This window comes from Perognathus longimembris, chromosome 7 (genome assembly GCF_023159225.1).
Source record: "Perognathus longimembris pacificus isolate PPM17 chromosome 7, ASM2315922v1, whole genome shotgun sequence".
Taxonomy (NCBI): domain Eukaryota; kingdom Metazoa; phylum Chordata; class Mammalia; order Rodentia; family Heteromyidae; genus Perognathus; species Perognathus longimembris.
In genome coordinates, this window is record NC_063167.1 from 14779277 (window position 1) to 14798248 (window position 18972).

Below are 18972 nucleotides of genomic sequence, written 5' to 3' on the forward strand. Positions count from 1 at the left end.
AGCTCACAAAGGAACACAAATGCGCTGTCTTTGGACTGGGTAACATGTGAGGGGGTCAGTTTCCCATGCAAGGGCCCTTCCGAGCAGCACCCTCTTGTGGTTTGTATACTGCCAGGGACCAGGAGCTTACCACCTTCTAGGGCAGCCCATGTGCTTTGTATAATTTGTTCAACATGTGTTCAGAAAGTTTCAGAGCTCTTCCTTAGATTGACTTGAGATCTCAGCAGCTTCCAGCTGCATTGCTATTGAAATAAACAGTCTAAGATAGGGGCTGGGAATATGATCTAGTGGTAGAGTGCTCGCCTTGCATGCATGAAGCCCTGGGTTCGATTCCTTAGCACCACATAAACAAAAAGGCCAGAAATGGCACTGTGGCTTAAGAGGTAGAGTGCTAGCCTTGAGCAAAAAGAAGCTCAGGGACAGTGCTCAGGCCCTGAGTCCCTAGCCCCAGGACTGGCAAAAAAAAAAAAAAAAAGTTGCTTCTGGCCTGAAAGAGTCTTTGTCAAGAATACAGGGAACTGAACCCAGTCCTCTTCCTAAAATGCCCAGGGAAGACACCCTTCCCCTGGCCACCCTGGCCCAAGCTTGGCGGCCAGCACTATGAAGCATCAGCATTTGACAGCTCTCACCACAGGGTGGGTGGGCCCTGGCTCAGTCCTTCTCCTGATTGGTGGGTGGGCCCTGGCTCAGTCCTTCTCCTGATTGGTGGGTGGGCCCTGGCTCAGTCCTTCTCCTGATTGGTGGGTGGGCCCTGGCTCAGTCCTTCTCCTGATTGGTGGGTGGGCCCTGGCTCAGTCCTTCTCCTGATTGTCCCAGGCCACATCCACCCAGGCCCTTCTGCTTCTCCCCTGCGTCCATCCCATCACACCACCCATGCTGCAGAAACAGAGGCTTAAAAAAGTAGAAACTTGCCCACAGTTCTGCAACCCTGGGGCAGTCTGGCGGCCAGACAGGATCTTTCTGCTGTGGAGGAAGCTTGGGAGGTCCAGGGAGAGATGGGGTGCTTTGACTGCATGAGCTCAGGCCCTTGATGAGCCTCTGGTTTCCTCATTGCAGAACAGGCTCTGACTTTATGGGGTAGGATGGAGTCAGCTGACCTGGCATTCAGGCCTGGCCTCCACCTTGCATTCCTACAGCTCAGTATGCACACCACTGGCTGTGGCTAAGTTTTTCTTCCCAGAAGGGGCAGCGCATAGTGAGGCAGGGAATGAGCACCCCACTGCTCTGCTTCCAACATAATGCCATCCCAAAGACTTTGGTACATGCCCGCCAGAAGCTGTCCTAGTATTCCACATGGACCAAGCCATTTAATTGTTTCAGCTGCCCTGAGATAAACCATCTTACAGTCCCCACAAGGATATTGCCAAGGTCATCCAGCTAGGAAATGGTAGCACTCTACATAGTAGAAAAATCCCAAACTAACAAGTACAGATGCCAGTCTGTTGCTTGCTATCTATATGGAAATCAAAATACCCAAAATCATGGCCAGAAGAGGGGAAGGTCATTCATTTCTGGGAAGCAGGATTTGTGGATGACAGTCATTTTCTTCTCTTCCATAGTGTAGATACAGCTTGCATTTACTTTTATATTTATTTTATAGTTAAACAGGGAGGATCTCACTATGTAGCCCAGGCTGGCCTTGAACTTTCAGTCCTCCTGCCTCAGCTTCATGATTGCCAGGATTGTAGGCATGTACCCCAGTAGATGGGAATAAACCCAGCATGGGCAACAGGCACTGAATCCCCACTCCTCTCTTCCAGATTTCAGAGAAGTACAGGCTTCCTGAAGAGAACATTTACAAAGTGTACAAGAAGTGCAAGAGGGGGTGAGTCCGGGGTCAACCTCCCGTGGCTGGCTGGTCGGCACATCCACTCAGTCTTCTCAGAAGCGATTGTTGTTGGGAAGGATGCGAGTGGGGGAGAGGTGGACAGTCAGTACTGGAAAGGATGGTTGCAGGGGAGAGGGAGGAGGGTCTTCCTGCATGACCTCCCAGGCCATGGGGGAAGAGCAAGGTCATCACTGGATAGCCAGCCTATTGATTATATTGATAGTGATGGTAGTGATCACCATTCACTGGACCCATTGTGTGTCAGATACTGGGCCGGGCATCTAGTTGAACTCACAGCCACAATAAAGGGCAGATGCCCTTACACGCATTTTTTGGCATGGGTGGGAACAATGCTAAAGTTTGAACTTAGACCTTGCACTTGCTAGGCAAACACTCTACCCCTTGAACCATGTCTGCACCCATTTTTTGCTTTTGCTGTTTTTCTAATAGGGTTTTGCTTCTTGCCCGGGCTGCCCTGGACCACAGTCCTAGTTATAATTTCCACATCATTGGGATGAGGGGCACATAGCATTGTGCTCTTTGTTTTACTGGTTGAGGTTAAGTCTTATGAATTTTTTGTCTGGCCTGGCTTTCAGTTGAGATCCTCCCAAACAGCTAGGATTACAGGTGTGAGCCATCACACCCAGCTAGTCCCCATTTTCCCTGACACTTTTTTTTTCTTTGTTGGTTGTGGGGCAACAGAAAAACTGAGGCCCAGAAGCAAAGAGCAGTGGTCAGGGGCAAGAGCCATGGAACCAAGTCACAGTGACAGAAAGATCCAGCAAAGCTGCTGTGGGTGGTCAGGAGCAGGAAGGGGCTGCCACCAGCCCAGATAGGGCTTCGTACTTGAGAGCACGTTGGGGGCCGCCATCTGGCCCAGCAGCTCCCTCTGCTGTCTGCCCAGGAGACCTCGAGGACTGCATAGCAGCTGCCCTCCCAGGCTTAGGCCCTGAGCACAGCCAGAGAGCTGGGCCCCTGCGGCCTCCTGACCAGGCCACTTCACTAGTCCCCAGGCAGATGAGTTTGTCTGTCATTGCCATCCCCAGCCTGAATGACCCAGGACCAGAGCCTGGGAATTTACCCCTCCCGAGACAGTCTCCCTCCTACTGCACTTGTGAAGGTCAGGACCTGCCCATGTCTGTAGGATAAGTTGTCCTTTTCAGAACAGCTTGCAAAGTGGGACCCACCTACCCAGCCCCAGGGCCCTTTCCCCCTGTCCTCTCCTAATGGCTGGGCTGTGGGCACGGGGGGGGCAGGGAATCTAAGAAAGGGACCCCTTTTGTTTGTGTTGAATGAGGGACTAGAAATTGTGTAATTGTGTGTGTTGTGTGTGTGTGTGTTTTTCCCCCAAGTTTCGGTTTCAGACAAGGTTCACACTCCCTCCACACTGTATCTGCTTCCTTGCTCCGCGTGTCCGGGCAAGCCCAGCCCCTCTTCCCCTGTGCCCACTCACGTCCTCTGGCGCCAGCGCCTTGCTCAGGCCTCCCCTACAAGTCTCACTCCAGGCCAGACTGGGGGACCCGCCTTGTGTCTGGCCAGGGAGGCTAGATGCATCCAAGGATGCGGCCAGCGGCTTTCCTTTAGCCCCAGGCAGCTGTGGCAACGGTCATTTTAGTGACTTGGCTCGCAGAGCATTACAGCAGGCTCATAGTGCCTGCCCTCAAACACAGCTACTGAAACCATCTCACTGGTCCCTGGAGCAAGGTGGGATCATCTCTGTTTCTATGGGAACAAAGTAGGGTCCACAGTATTACAGGGTCCTAAAAAACGATGCCGTTGGCTGTCCACAGCCTACTGTTCTCTCTTGCCTCCTGCTCGTGCCTCTAACCACTAAAGCAGTGTGCAAATAAAAGCTGTAGCCAGGCTGGCCAGTTTATTTGCCCAGGGCCAGAGCCTATGGCATCACCCCGTGGTTTGCAGGGGTGTCACCTACACCCCTGTCCCTACAGCCATGGACACGGCAATCCTAGGATGGGTTGAACCCTCCTCCAGCTCCCCCTGGAGAGGGGAGGCCAGCACTTCTGCTGCCTCTGAGGGCTTCTCATTGGAGCAGCAGGAAATTCTAACCAGTGGCCCACTTTATTCTCACAAAACTCTCCCGAAAGTCCTTGGGACAAAGAGAGATATCATCGCTTGCATTACAAGCACCATGGAGTGCTTGAAAGATGAACAAATACATTGTTTGCGCTGGCAGCTGGCCAGAGGTGTAGCTCCTTCGGACATAAATCAGCTAGAAGCTGGGCAGTGAGGAGCCTTCTTCTGTGGCCGTGGTTCCCAGGCAAGTCCTTGCCACCCAGGGCCCACATGTCACTGACCCCAGAGGGGACGGTCTGTGGGCTGGCTTGGGCCCGATTGGCCCTGCTATGGGGAGGAGAGACCTGGCCTTCAAGCCACTTGCTCACAGGGCATTGGCAGTGCCTGGCACTTGCAAACAATGGTCAATGCCACCATAGGAAACAACCCCACCCTGAAGTGGACAAAGTACCCACTGACTACCAAGCCCTGATGTCCCAGCCCCCAGGCCTAGATCCTTCTGTGCAGTGCAGGACTCCAGCAGGACCCCAGGCAAGAGGACCCTGTGATGAAGCACGGTGGTCTCTCTCATCTGCTTTGTGCCTGTGGAATCCTGAGCTAAGACCTGCTCCTAAAAGAAACAGCTGCCCAGTGGATGCTGCCAGAGGTAGCCGCCCATCGGCCGTGGGCTCCAGGCTCGCCACAGTTGCCTTCCCTTGCGTCCTCTTGAGAACACACATCTACCTGCCACTCTTGCCCCTTCAGATGATCCACCTGACTGTCCCCAGCCCTGTACCTCACCCTCCTGTTATCTGCCGCATCCTCACTTGCATTTTGAGGGCTTTCACCTTTTAGTCTAGCAAGAGAGAAAGGTCTGCATTCAAGTCCCAGGTCTGCTGTCTGTTAATAGTGTCACCTTGGGCAAATGGCTTTGTCTCTGAGCCTCAGCCTCTCCATTAGGACCTGGAGTGACAGGGTTGTAAGGGGGGCTTGGTCTCCATGTGGCTTGCACTGCACATGAAAGACCCCAGCAGATGCTGAGGGCTTTGAGGGATGAGCAGGAAAATGGAGCACAGAGGGTGGATGGATAGGAGGCAGTGGAGCAACATTCTCAGAAGCTCAGAAGGAAGGGACAGAAGTGCTCCTCTCAGGCCCCCTGCTGGTGGCCTGAAGGGTGCCCCTGGCATAAACCTGGGGCCGGCTGTCTCTGTTGGGTTGGCCAGGGCCTTGCCTACAGGCTGGGGAGAGAGAAAGAGGGCAAGCCCCCCTCCAGCCTAGCATGCCAGCCCGAGATTCCAGCTGCTTGCAGAGCCTCTGGCTCCGCAGGCACGCCTGAGCAGCCAGCTCCCTGCGGCCTCCTGCTGAAGCCATGCCTACTGATGAGTTCGCACACACCACGGCTCCCCGACCCCAGAAGCTGCTCAGAAGCGTTCATGGTCACGCGTGACTGGCAGGCTAGTGTTTGAGGTAGCCTCAGACCACTCTCCTAGAAGGGGAACTGTGAGCCCCCCACCTTGCAGATCAGTGTTGAGGATCAGGAGGCCGTCAGAGTGAGGACGTGACAGGGAACATCACACTCCAACCGCGGCACCTCTTCTCTTCCAGGATCCTGGTCAATATGGACAACAACATCATCCAGCACTATAGCAACCATGTGGCCTTCCTGCTGGACATGGGCGAGCTGGACGGCAAGATCCAGATCACCTTGAAGGAGCTGTGAGGCCCGGGCCCAAGCCTCACCCCCCCCCCCCCGGGGGCCCCACACTGCACGGGACCTCCCCACGGGCCTTAGGGCTGCCACTTGACTGCCTTGCTCGAGTCACAAATCCACCCTTGTCAGATCCAGAAAGGGACCGTGGAGGTCCCCTGATAGGAACCCCATCCAGCTTGAATCCACCCCCCTCTCCTCGAGCCAGCATCTGGGTCAACAGCCTACGGGTTCCTCTTCACAGCCCCCCCGCTGATGCCCCTGCCCTTCCCAGGGCAAAGGCCCTGTTCCCCACGGCCACAGCCATGAGGCACTACTGGACTCGTCCCTCAGCACGCCAAGAACTTCCCACGCCATGGTCAGGTCACCGGAAGACCTGGTTCTCAGCACCAAGGACTTGGTAAAGACCCTCTCGCAGAGATGTCCCTCCTGCCCATTTCCTCAGGGTGGGCAGGTGTAAATAGCAGAGCTGACAGGAACAAAGCCACCACTGGGTGAAACTACCGCCTTGCCACTGTTACTGTACACATTTCCTATTTACAGTTTTCATGTATGTTATATATATATATATAAATATATTGTGTATATATACATATGCAACATTTTATATTTTTCATGGATATGTTTTTATCATTTCAAAGAATGTGTGTTTCACGTTTCTTGGACTATTTTTTTAGTGGCTATTCAATCATGCATTTTGTATACCCCTAACAACATGATGTACTTAGTAATAAAAGCCTTCTGATGTGTCACTTCACGTGCTGTGGGAGTCCTCTCCCTCCTCTTTCTCTTGCCCCACACAGGAGGGGTGGACATCAGCACAGACTTGGGTGGGCAGAGGTGACACCCTGCAAGGCTGCCGCGTCCAGCAGTGATCCCATAAGGCTGACTGCCACGGCTCCAGAATAGCTAAGATGAGGACTTCCCAGTGGGACCAGTGCAAAGCCCAGGGTGACCACGTGACCTAGGCCTTCTGCCGCTACTGCCCGGACAGCCAGCCTCCAGGCAGCCACTTTCTTTGGGGCCAGCCACCTACCAGCTCCCAAGTGCCACTGTGCCCCACTCGTCGCACCTGCGTGGCCTGTGGCATCATGTGGGTATACTGGTGGGAGTATTTAGGCCACAGATATGAATGACTACCAAGAAGCCCTTTGTGTCCCCTACAGGACAAACAAGCCAAGGTTTCCGCCTTCCCTCCCTCCCTCCTCTCCCCTCTTTTCACTGCTACATACAATTTGTTTTTCTACCTGTGAAATGTAGGACCTAGTCTGCCCTGCCAGTGATCATCTCCCGAGCATTGGGTTTACCAGTGGGTCTCAATGGCCCAGGATGTCAGCCCTGAGTACCTCCCCAGCTTCAATCCCAGAAGCTCTGCTTCTCACACAGAGGGATTTCTTGTTTGTTTGAACAAAACTTGTTTTGTTTTTCGGTTTGAGCCAGACACCAGTGGCTCATGTCTAGCTACTCAGGAAGCTGAGATCTGAGGATCGTGGTTCAAAGGCAGCCCAGACAGGCAATTCCATGAGACTCTTATGTCCAATTAATCACCAAAACACCAGAAATGGAGCTATGGCTCAAGTGGTAAGAGCATCAGCCTAGAGAAAAACGAAGTCAAACCTCAGGTACAGTACCCAGGTCCAAGTTCAAGCCCTAGTACTGGCATACACACACAAAATAAGTGTGAACTACAGAGGTCCGCGTCTCACACGGAGAGGTCCAGGGTGTAAAGATTCCCCAGGCAGCCTGAGCTGCCGTGGGGCTGGCTGGCCCGGTGGACGCCACAGACTCGGCTGGTCTGTTTGCATTGCGTCTCACCCACCCAAGCCTTGGCAGTGTTCGGCCTGGGAGGCCCTGAACTCCAGCCTAGCTCTTCTCTTGGAGAAGTTGAGATCCTGAGCAGATAGACATGGTTTCACCTTTAACCCCTGCTGGAGGTGAGTGAAAAACACATCTGAGAGAAGCAAGAATTCATTTTAACTGAATATGTTATTTCCATCTTCCTCCTCCCTCCCACCCCAAAGAGAGAACCAATCCCTGGCCAGTTCTGCGGGCAAGGCCCAGGATGTAACATTCCCAGAGAAGAGACAGGGCAAGTGTGGGCTTTACACATCATCCGGGATGCCATGGGGGTGCCAGGAGCTGGGGGAAAGGAGGGAGCCACACAAGGGAAACTCTAATTTAGAAAAGAGGCAACATCAGCACTGGAAGGGGGCGGGGAGGGGGTATGAGACTGGTTAGTTCTACTTCTTGACTCCTTGATCATCTCTTCCTCTGGTAGAGGGGGAAAGATCTAGAAAGCTGGAGGAGATCCATTACAGTCTGTGTCCAACTTGGATATTGGAACAGAATATGGGGTGAGGGTGGGAGGTGGGGACAGCAGGCCCAGCAGAGCAAAAAAGTAGGGTTAGAGGGGACATGAGTGTCTACAGGCATGGAGCATGGTGGCCTCCTGGCCCTTTGGGACCAGCTTCCGGGACTGGCTCTGGCAGCCCTGACACATCTTCTGTAGACTGCAGATCGGGTAAACTAAGGGGCGGGGGGGGGGGGGGGGGGAGGGGGGAAGCATAGAATTCCCATGGGTCCAGGTTCTTCTGAAAGGTGTAGACGAAGGCTTAGCTGGGGGCAGGGGGCCCAGGCAATACCCTGTGTCTCTGTCACAGTCGCCTCTGGGACTTGCTGGCTCTTGGAAATTGAAGAGTGCGGGCATCAGGACAGATGGACCTTCGGGACACACTGGAGGCCCTAGATCTGCAACCAGGCCGCAGGTGTCTAGACAGGGAATCTGCCACTGGCTGTCTTTGTGATAGATGGAGCTCTGCTCAGAGTCCACACTTCAGCAGCGTCTCAAGACTGGGGACGGGGCTCACCCAGAGCCTCCAAATATCTGCGTGAAGAATAACCAGAGGCCTGCATCCATGGACAGGTGTGGGTGCGGCCTCCGGGAGGCCGAGCAGGCTGGGCTGTCATGCTGGGCGGGGTTGGCAGGTGGGTAGTCGCCACACTCTCCTATTGAAAGTCCTGGGGAGTGGGGGCCAGGGCCTGGGGGCTCCATCGCTATACAGCTGGGATCCATTTGTTGTCCTCATTATAGAGGAAGGACTGCTTCCCCGGGAGCTGTGGCTTGTACGTGGCTGTGGAGAGAGAGGGAGAGAGAGGGCCTGAGGAGGGTGGACGCGGGCCAGAGTGCCCAGACTCCACCTCAGGCCTGCTGCCAGCCCCAAACCCTACACGTGGAGACGGAGCCAGGACTGGCTTGTTACAAGGCTCATAACTGGCCAAGGATGGATTTGAACTATGGCTTCCAGCATTAACTCTTTTTAACTTTTTTGACAAATTTGCAAAATTGTTCTCTATGAAATTTTAAAACATGGAGTTAAGCCATATTCTTTTTTTTTTTTTTTAGGTGCCAATACTGGGGGCTCAAACTCAGGACCTCGAGCTCTCTCCCTTAGCTTTGTCCACTCAATGCTGCTCCTCTACCACTTGAGCTACACCTCCACTTCCAGGTTTTTGCTGGTGAACGAGTTGGAGATAAGAGTCTCCCTGACTTTTCTCCCTGGGCTGGTTTCAAACCACAATCCTCAGAGCTCAGCCTCCTGAGTATCTAGGATTACAGGTGTGAGTCACCAGTGCCTGACTTTATTTTTGTTATTTTTAAGGTGTTGTACAGAAGTTACCATTTCATAAGTCAGGCAATGAGTACAAATCTTTTTGGACAATGTCACCCTTTCCTTTGCTCTTCCCCCTCCTGTCCCTGACCACACGTTATGTAGTTCATGGTAACCCCTCTGTATATCACCTTAATAATAACAATAAAATCATGTTTAAAAAAGAAAAAAAACTTGTAATCTTTCTTTTTTTTTTTCTTTTTTGGTCAGTTGTGGAGCTTGAACTCAGGGCCTGGGCACTGTCCCTGAGCTATTTTGCTAAAGGCTAGCACTTTACCACTTTAAGCCATAGCCCCACTTCCGGTTTCCTAATGGTTAACGGGAGAGAAACCTTTCCTGCCCAGTCTGCCTTTGAACCATGATCCTCAGGCCTCAGCCCACTGAGTAGCTAGGATTACAGGTGGTGAGCCACCAGCACCCAGTTTTTCTTGTTGTTTTTAGTCTCTACATCTCCAAGGTCAAAGGTAGAACTGGCCTTTCCTCTGTCTGATCTCCTCTGAATTTTCCTTATCTGGGGCGGCGGGGTGGGGGTGGGGCGAAGAGGAGATCTCACCAGGCTTTGGCCTCTGAGGACCAGCACCCCCAACCCCACCCCATGTCAGGAGCTTGGCAGCGCTTGCTGTAACCCCAGTGCCATCTCCACTCTGCTTCACATCTGTCAGTCCCAGATGTCACCAGCTCTAGCCATTGTCAGGGCCACCAGCTCAAGAGCTGCCATTGTCATTGCACATGCAAAGTGAGGACCAGCCGAGCAGAGCTGTGGAGCCTTAGCTACAGGCCTGTGGGGGGGGGTGCAGAGACCTCTGGCCCCACCCCCACCCCAGCCCATTCCCTGCCCCCACCCCACCCCTCCTGGTAGATCCCAGATACAATGGAGTTCTAAGAGTGGCCCAAGTGGACAGTCCTTGGTATTGTTCATCACTGAAGGCCTGTGGGGAGGTGGGGGAGGCCTGGGTGCTGGACTCCGCCGCTAACACCCCAAGGCGCTGTGCACAGCTTGCTCTCCTGGTCTTTTTTTTTTTTTTTTTTTTTGCCAGTCCTGGGCCTTGGACTCAGGGCCTGAGCACTGTCCCTGGCTTCTTTTGCTCTGCCACTTGAGCCACAGCGCCACTTCTGGCCGTTTTCCATATATGTGGTACTGGGGAATTGAACCCAGGGCTTCATGTATACGAGGCAGGCTCTCTTGCCACTAGGCCATATTCCCAGCCCATGCTCTCCTGGTCTTCCCTGTCTGTAAAATGCCTTGGACTGGAGCAGGAGCTTCACTTTACTTATTTACTCATTTATTCATGGTGCTGGGCATTGCACTCGGGGCCAGGCAAGCACTCTACTACTGGAGCCACCGCCACAGTCTTTTGGTTTTCAGTTGTCCAATAGGGACTTATGCTAACTTTTCCCAGGTTGGACTCAAACCATACATTTCCTAGTTTCTGCCTCCCCAGTAGCTGGAATTATAGGCATGAACTCTATGCCCAGCCATAAGAGCTTTCCTGAGAAACTAACAAAAGCTATGGTCTCCTTCCCTAGAAAATGATGTCTAACCACTCCAAATTTGTAGACAAGTCAGAGACTGTGTGACAGGTGCCCCAAGCCAGCCTCTCTTTGACTTTCTTGGGCCTTCTTGGACCTTCCCGGGCCTCACTCATAGATTCCTGGCCTGCATAATCTTTCAAGAGCCTGCTCACTGTAAAACTCCCAACTCCTTCTATACTCTGAGAATGTGCACTGATGACTCTCTTATGTCTATGCCCACCCCCAGCCTCTGTGGCAGACAGCCTATAAATCAGTGGGTTTTGACGACCTAGGAATGACCAACATTCCCAGGAGATTGCGGCTGTACAATCATTTAAAGGAATTCTCTTACCCGGGCCGGGCATGCCTGACTGGGACCGCCTCTCTGTCCAGCGGCTGGTGTTGGACACGAACGATGCACTGGAAATATAGTGCTTAGCAGGGCCTTCATAGTCCACAATATCGTACTGACCAGGGCCTGGAAAAGGCGGCTTCGGGGGCAGAGGCAGAGGCTGCGCCGAGAAGTTCAAGATGGGATTGCGCCTTGGAAAAAGACATAGGAAGGTATCAGTACCACTGTCTACAGGAGAAACACTGAACCACAGCCAAGGTTTGCTTGGGCTGAGAGGGCTGGGGGAGGCTTGCTCGAGGACCTGGGCAGAGCCCTATTTCCACTGCTTGTGAACTGGGAACCCCTGGGCCTCAGTTTCCACCCACACACAAAGGTGATCATAGCCGTACCTGCTTTGTGGCTTGCTGTCAGGGTTAAATAAGACAGTGTACTTGAAACAGGGTACTCAGTACTGGGCCTGGCCCCCAGTGGGAACTCAGAACACCTTGTAGCTGTTGAGCTGTTGATCAGAAAGCATTGATCACGTCTACCAACTGATTGATTGGTAATGCCTTGCTAGTGGCCTTGGTGATTGACTTGTAATGTCTGCCATGGCCAGGGAAGGGCAAAAGGCATCCCACAAGGGCAGGGTTCCTATCCCGCAATAAGCAATAATAATAAGCAATAAGCAATAATATAATAATAAGCAATAAGCTCCTATCCTGCAATGGTATCTCTGGATACCATTGCAGCCTTGGTGATCTGGAATCCTGCTAAAACACTGGGCTGGGAACGTAGCAGTCTCTGCATCAACAATGGGACCTGTACTGGTGTCTAAACCTTACTAATTCATTAGAGGACTTGGTTTTCCCACATTCTAACTGAGGGAGTGGGATAAGATGACCTTTGGGGTCTCTGTCAACTATGACCTTTTCTAGGGTTTTGATGCACAGTTCCCTGGGTTGCCAGGCATCCTTGGGGCTCTCAGGGCCCCTCTGCCCACCACACAGAGGAAGCGCCGCCTCACGCCTGGAGCTTCGTCAAGGTTTCTCACCCAAAGGAGATGGGAGCTTCTCAGCGCACAGTGAGTGGCCCAGGGAGTGTACCCCATTTTAACAGGCATTCCTCATTTGACCACTGTGGCCCACCATTTTCTCAAATCCAGAGAGTCAGGGACCTGATGTTGCGGGGGAAGGAAGGCCGGGAGCCCTCTGGCGGGAGGTGGCGTGGAACCTAGCATTTGGAGAAAGCCTCTTGGTTGAAGGACTGCGTCTGAGTCCCACAGACCGACTCTCACTTCCATCTGTGCCACTGACTGGCTGCGAGCCTTGGACAGCCCGCGAGGGCTCTGCACCCGGACACCAGTGCCTGCCACGGGGAGCAAGGGGCCCCATGCTTTGTAAAGAAGGGGTGTGTGCCGCGTCCCCCAGAGCACGGCACACAGTAGGTGCTCAACAGATGTTTGGCACCCAGAAAGCTGGGTGGCCTGCCCTGCCCCCACATCTCCTTCTAGAAACACCAGCAGCCCACATCTGTGCAGAAACACCCTCCTTCACTCCTGACACCACCCCTGCAGGGACGCTCTCCCTGCCTTCCCCTCCTCAGTGGAGCACAGGGTGGCGGTGGGCCTGGAAGGAGGCTGATGGCCCCAGGTTCTGGTCCCAGCTCCAGCACGGAAGCAAAGCTGTGTCCTAGTGTGGTCGCTAGTGGCGAGGTGACCGGAGGAGGCTGCGGGGAGGGCTCTGGTCCCATAATTTCCTCCATGAAGCCAGCAAGGTCCCAACACCGGAGCCCCACCCGACGCACTGGCCCCGGTGCGGGGCTGATGGCTGGTGCCCAAGGAGGAGCCAGCAGGTGCTACGAGTCAGACAGACAAGAGCCAGGGCAGCTTGGGGTGCACTGTGACCCAGAAAGCTTCTCCAAGGCGCTGCTGCTGAGTGATAAGGGGCAAGCCAGCCCTGCCCCACAGAAATAACACATCCATCAAAGGCTTCTACTCGCCCCACTGAGGTTAAGGGTGTTCAAAGCTCCCAGGGGAAGAATAAATCCTGGGGGAGTGAGCAGCCACCCCCCCTCCCCTGCACACTGGCAGACACAGGATCCCTGCAGGGGAGGGGGGGTTCCCAGGGTTGAGGGGATCAAGGCAGCTGACTGCCTCTGGAGTAGAATGTGCTATCTGTCTGGGTGGCCCATGACTTTGCTTGGGAAGACACTTCCCACTTGTAATTGACAATCTAGGGGAGGGGGTCTGTGACCTGTGACCTAATTGCCTGAGTTGGAGTGGGGCCAGGGGCTTGATCCCTGGGCTCCAGCTGTGACAGGACAGCATGCCTTCGCAAAGCCGCAAAGCCCGGGCTTAACCCTCCAGGAAGTGGATGAAGGGCTGGGAGACGTCTCTGGTCTCTGGGCGTTTCGCGTCCTGGCTGTGGGCGGACGTCGGAGGGCCGTGCTGGGAGGGCCTGCCATCTGCAAAGCCCTGAGCAGGGCTCGCCCTCCGTGGCTGAGTCACCGCGGCTGGGCCTGCAGACCCGGGGCCTCCACAAGGGAAACCTTGTGACACTCGCTCCGCGGCTAAAGACACCTGAAAGCCCGCAAATCCTCTCCGCTCTGAGTCAGCACAGTGGCCAAGGCCCGGCCACGGGGCACAGCGCCGGCCCCTGGCACGGCCCCTGCTCTCCTGGAGCCCTGGAGAAACCTCGCGGGCCCCTGGCCAGGACTGAGCGAGGGTGACAAGAGGCACAGCCTCCCTCTGAGGCTGGACAGAGGGCCCGTGCTGCCCTGCGGACACATGAGGCCTGGACCCAGACATCCCCAATGCCCCTGGCTTCTCTTTGCTCAAGGCTAGCACTCTACCTCTTGGGCCACAGCGCCACTCCTGGCTTTTTCCATAGATGTGGTGCTGAGGAATCGAACCCAGGGCTTCACGTATACGAGGCGAGCTCTCTTACAACTAGCCCCAGAGGCTTTTTCTTTCTTGCAGTCCACAGCTTCATTTTCTTGCTTCATCTTTTCCATGTATTCTGTTTTGTTTTTCCTAGATGGGGATCTTGCTTTGTAACGCTTAGACTAAAGATTCTCCTACCTCCTCCTCCCGCTGCCATTTGGACGGTCGAGTGCCACCACACACGGCTCTGGCTCCATTTTGAAATGTGCGTTTCGGACCCCCTCTGTGGGCTCAGACCGGCTCTGATGACTTCTCTGTGACCAACGTCGGGGTCCTGAGAGCAGCCCGAGGTCACAGGGCTGGGGGCCACAGCACTCTGCTGGTGAGCTTAGGGTGCTGCCCATACGGGGCGGGGGGGGGGGAACCTGAGCTAGGAGGCTCTGGGTCTCGCAGCCCCTCTCCTGCAGGCCTTGTCAGATCCTTTAATGTGCCAACACCCCAGGGACTGAGGACAGTGCGCATGGCCGCCAGCCATATCACCAGGATCCCTCATTCCAGATGGCTAGAACAGGCCACGCCAGTGCACTGTCCCGCTGGGCACCCCTGGGTGTCTGTGTGCAGGGCCTGTGTGAGCCAGTGCTGTTGCTTGCTCCTAAGGTCCTTCCCAGGTGGGCCTGGCTGACCGGAAGCTTCCACAGCATCCAGCCGGGACCCAGAGCACCCCACGGCCTGCTGGTGGTCAGGCAAGGCCATGACGATGATTCCAAACCGCTCCTCCAAGCTTGAACCAAGGCCAAAAGCCATTTCTCTTGGAAAAACTGTAAACACTCAAGTGTTGTCTGCTCCCCTGCCCAATTTCAAAATTTCCTGGAAGAAGCTTCCAGATTCGGGCTAGGGACTTGAGCCACCAGCCCATGTCTTAATATATCCACTGTCCAGAACGTATGGAGTAATGCCAGCTGTACTAAGAATAATGAACTAGAAGTTGGGGCGGGGTGAGCTTCCTCTGAGCACTGTGTAATCTGCACACACAGAAGAACATCACAACCCTCAGAGATGTGTGTTTTTCTGTATCTGTTTTCCAAGCTGCGTCTCCTGTCACCAACACGCACACCAAGGCCGGTGATGCCCTGAGATAAAGCTGGGTACGGCAAGAGGCTCAGGGAGGGTGAGCGTCGGTTAGGGCTGGGGGTCCTGTTGGGGTGCACTGCCTGCAACGGCCTGCCCTCCTCCTCCACCCACCTCACTGGTAGAGCAGGAGAAAGTGCAGAGAGGGGGGAACCCAGGCTAGCCTAGGCACCCCTGACATGTGGAGGGCACCTGCTCCTAGAGGCTGGGTGCCCAGCCCCAGCCCTGGGGCTTGGGAAGGGTCAGCCTGTGGAAAACTCAGACAGGGAGGACAGAAGGATTTCCCTGCCCGCCTCCAGCCAGGCCCGAGCCCCTCCCTCCCCCAGGTGCACGCTGGACGTGCATGGGAGATTCAAGCTGGTGGCATCGGCCGCTCATGAACAGGAGGAAGAGGAGGACGATGGCGAGTTCGGCTCAGCCTGGACTTGCTGCTGTCACACAATGACCCACTGCGGGCCTGGCCCTGGACCAGAACCCCCGACGGAGACCTCTGCACACGCTCAGGTCCCAGCCCTGCCAGCTAGCTGCTCACAGCCTGCTCTGCCTGAGGAGGCTGGGGAAGGGTTGGGGACGCAAGTCTGGCCTCAACAGGAACTAGTCCTAAAAGCTGTACAGCCGTTTGAGGAATACATAACCCCTGTGTACGTTTTTAATCTGTTAGATGAAGATAACATTAAGGACTAGAAATGGTGACGTGAATGTCTACTCTGTGTGTGTGTGTGTGTGTGTGTGTGTGAGAGAGAGAGAGAGAGAGAGAGAGAGAGAGAGAGAGAGAGAGAAAGAGAGAGAGAGAGAGAGAGTCCTAGAGCTTGAACCCAGGGCCTGGGCACTGTCCCTTAGCTTTTTTTGCTCAAGGTTGGCCCTCTACTAGTTGAGCCACAGCTCCACTTATGGCCTTTGGGTGGTTAATGGGAGATGAAAAGTCTCATGGACTTTCCTGCTCAGGCTGGCTTCGAACCATGATCCTCAGACCTCAGTTTCCTGAGTAGCTTTGATTACAGATGTGAGTGACCAGCACCTGGCTTGTCCTCCCTTTTTTAAAGCCTGATTAATATTGTCACCATTTGGACCTACTACGCACCTAACATAATTTTAATTCTGAAAGCAACCCTAGAGGCACAAGAGACTCACGCTTTTACTTCCCAGATAATGGGTGGGAGGCTCAGAAAGGTTTTCCCATGAGAAGGGGTGACACTGTTCAAAAAGAAATGTACTTACTACCTGACTTATGTAACTGTAACATCACCTTTATAATAACAATTTTAAAACCATTTACAAACTGGAAGTAGCACCGTGGCTCAAAGTGGCAGAGCGCTAGCCTTGAGCAAAGCACTCAGGGACAGCGCCCAGGCTCGGAGTTCAAGCCCCACAACCAACAACAAAAATTACAAAAAAGAAAAAAAAAAAAGCAGAAGTGGAGCTGTGGCTCAAGTGGTAGAGTACTAGCCTTGAGCAAAAGCTCAGAGACAGTACCCGGGTCCTGAGTTCAAGTCCCAGGACAGACAAAGAAAAAGAATAGTGGAGCCACACTTTAGCCCCAGCAGGTCTGATCAGCCTCCCTGGTTCTTCGTGTCCTGCCAGACTGGTTAGAAAAGTGGAGCAAGGCCAGCCTCCACCAAGTGCAGCTTCATGATGAACTGGGAAAGTTCCAGATAGTCCCCAGCAGGGTCCTCTGGCTCCTCCGTTAGCTGTGTGGACTCGGGAAAAATCCCTCTACTTTTTCCTCTAGCGAGTAAGAATAATTGTTCCTACAACAGGGCTCCTAGGATAATTAGGTGAGCCTTTAAGCTCCTAGCATGCAGTGGTGGTTCAGTCAATACCATGCATTCACAAGGATTCATGGAGCACCTAGGATGTGCTCTGGGCCCCAAGCATTCGGTTCGCGTGAGGCTCCTCCTCCCCTGCCACTGACCGGCCCGAACCAAAGCAAATACATAAACGAAGAAGAAGAAAAACCAAGACTCACGGAAACAGAGCTTTTTTCAGAACTTTGGTGTGCTCGTTGGGGTTATAATAGCCAGGTCCCGGGCCGGAGGTTACCAGCTTTAGTCCACGGTCGGTTTTTGATTTGAAACAAGACATTAAAATCTTGGGTGACTGCTTCACGAGGGACTCGTTGACGTTGTAATGCCCTGGACAGAAAGAAACAAGAGCACCGCATGAGGAGATAGATCTTTGCAGCCCGGGCAGCCCTGGCTGGGAGGCTGCCCGCCAAGGAGGCCCAGAGGGGCGGGAGGGATGGGGGACCAGGGGAGGGGTGGGGACAGAGGGCCAGGGGAGACTCAGAGTCCCCCCCCCCCATCGTGGGACCTCAGGCTGCGTCTGCAGAAGCCTGCGGCGGGCACCCCCTCCAGTCTCAGCACAGAGCACTAAACAGTTCTTAATGCCAGAGGCTGTTCACCAACCAAGGACCGGAGGGAGGGGGCGCGTGTGGGGGCCCAGCCCCCCCCCCTCCACAGGCACAACAGCATGGCCGTGTAGGGAGCCGAGGCGGGCTTGGCTGCCGTGGGAATGTCCCACGAGTGACGAGCATGTATTGTGCTGTCCCCCGTCCCCCGTGCCCCCTGCAGAAGCTGCGCGAGTGCCCCGCGGCCCTTGGCGGGTGGCGTTCGGGAGGGGTGGAGGGCGGCCGCCTCGCCGCCCCCCCCCCCCCCGGATTGATGGCGACCTGGAAGTGGGTGCAGGAATTGGGGAGCACAGATCTGCGGTGGCGAGCAAGAGCCTCAGGGCCCCCCCCCGTTACCCAGACACTCGGATTCATCAACAGAAGGGAAAGTTCCAGACGCCAGGCTGCACACGGCAGCAGCCACAGTGTGGGCAAGCGCGAGCGCCCCGTGCCCGCACCCCGGGGCGGGGCTGCGGGAGGCGCCAGTGACAGCAGGAAATAAAACCTAAAGGTCTGTGTGCAAGAGGACACAGCTGGATTACATCAGACCGGAGTCCAGAAACATCCTTCCACACACGTGTACACGCGTGCACCTCTATCTTAAGATGACACGTGTGAATGCAGAAAATAAGAAACTTTTGTGGAAATGATGGCAGCACTGTGGGGGGGGGGGAATATTTTCAATTTCCTAAACTTGAATTTACTTTTAATTGTTCGAAGTAGCGTCTGCAGAAGTACACAGGACAAGATGGGGGTCAGAGCAGCCAGGGAGTCCTGCTTTGGAGTCTCCAGTGAGGAGCAGGATGAAGGGAGGAGGAGCAGGAGGAAGAATTGCCCTGTGCCAAGGGGCAATTCAGTCACAAACATCAAAAACCTGAGGTATGGGCTGGGAATGTGGCCTAGTGGTAGAGTGCTTGCCTAGCATGCATGAAGCCCTGGGTTCCATTCCTCAGCACCACATATATAGAAAAAAGCCAGAAGTGGTGCTGTGGCTCAAGTGGTAGAGTGCTAGCCTTGAGCAAGAAGAAGAAGAAGAAGAAGAAGAAGAAGAAGAAGAAGAAGAAGAAGAAGAAGAAGAAGAAGAAGAAGAAGAAGAAGAAGAAGAAGAAGAAGAAGAAGAAGAAGAAGAAGAAGAAGAAGAAGAAGAAGAAGAAGAAGCCGCCATGAACAGTGCTCAAGCCCTGAGTTCAAGCCCCAGGACTGGCAAAAAAAAGAGAAAGTTACATAAGAAAGTTATTGTTGTAGTTGCTGTGGGGACATAACCCAGGGCCAGTGCTCCACAGAGCTATCCCTCCCTTGCAGAAAGTTGTTTTTTCTCTCTATTGAACCCAGGGCCTCATACTTCCTAGGCAGGCACTTTGCCTCCTGCCCAGGAAGTCATCTCCATTATACACAGAATGCTCACCACCCTGGATGCTGCCATTCTACACACGAGTGCTCAATGGAATCACCTCACAGTAGAATACTACGCAGCCACTAAAAATGATGCTTTGGAAAGAGTTTTATCACGGTGA

At 54.1% G+C, this 18972-nt stretch overlaps 2 protein-coding genes across 2 annotated transcripts in view; one reads left to right on the top strand and one right to left on the bottom strand.

The window, feature by feature from the left end:
• Positions 1-5650, top strand: part of Grhl3 (grainyhead like transcription factor 3) — a 30024-nt gene extending 24374 nt beyond the window's left edge. The window contains exons 15-16 of the mRNA XM_048350518.1: positions 1761-1825; positions 5447-5650. Coding sequence (XP_048206475.1) covers positions 1761-1825; positions 5447-5561 — 180 coding nt within the window. The 3' untranslated portion in view covers positions 5562-5650. The remainder of the gene's footprint in view (positions 1-1760; positions 1826-5446) is intronic.
• Positions 5651-8510: 2860 nt separating this feature from the next.
• Stpg1 (sperm tail PG-rich repeat containing 1) overlaps positions 8511-18972 on the bottom strand; it is a 34429-nt gene continuing 23967 nt past the window's right edge. Inside the window, exons 7-9 of the mRNA XM_048350520.1 lie at positions 17039-17204; positions 11082-11272; positions 8511-8680 (exon numbers count right to left, since the gene is read on the bottom strand). Coding sequence (XP_048206477.1) covers positions 8604-8680; positions 11082-11272; positions 17039-17204 — 434 coding nt within the window. The 3' untranslated portion in view covers positions 8511-8603. The remainder of the gene's footprint in view (positions 8681-11081; positions 11273-17038; positions 17205-18972) is intronic.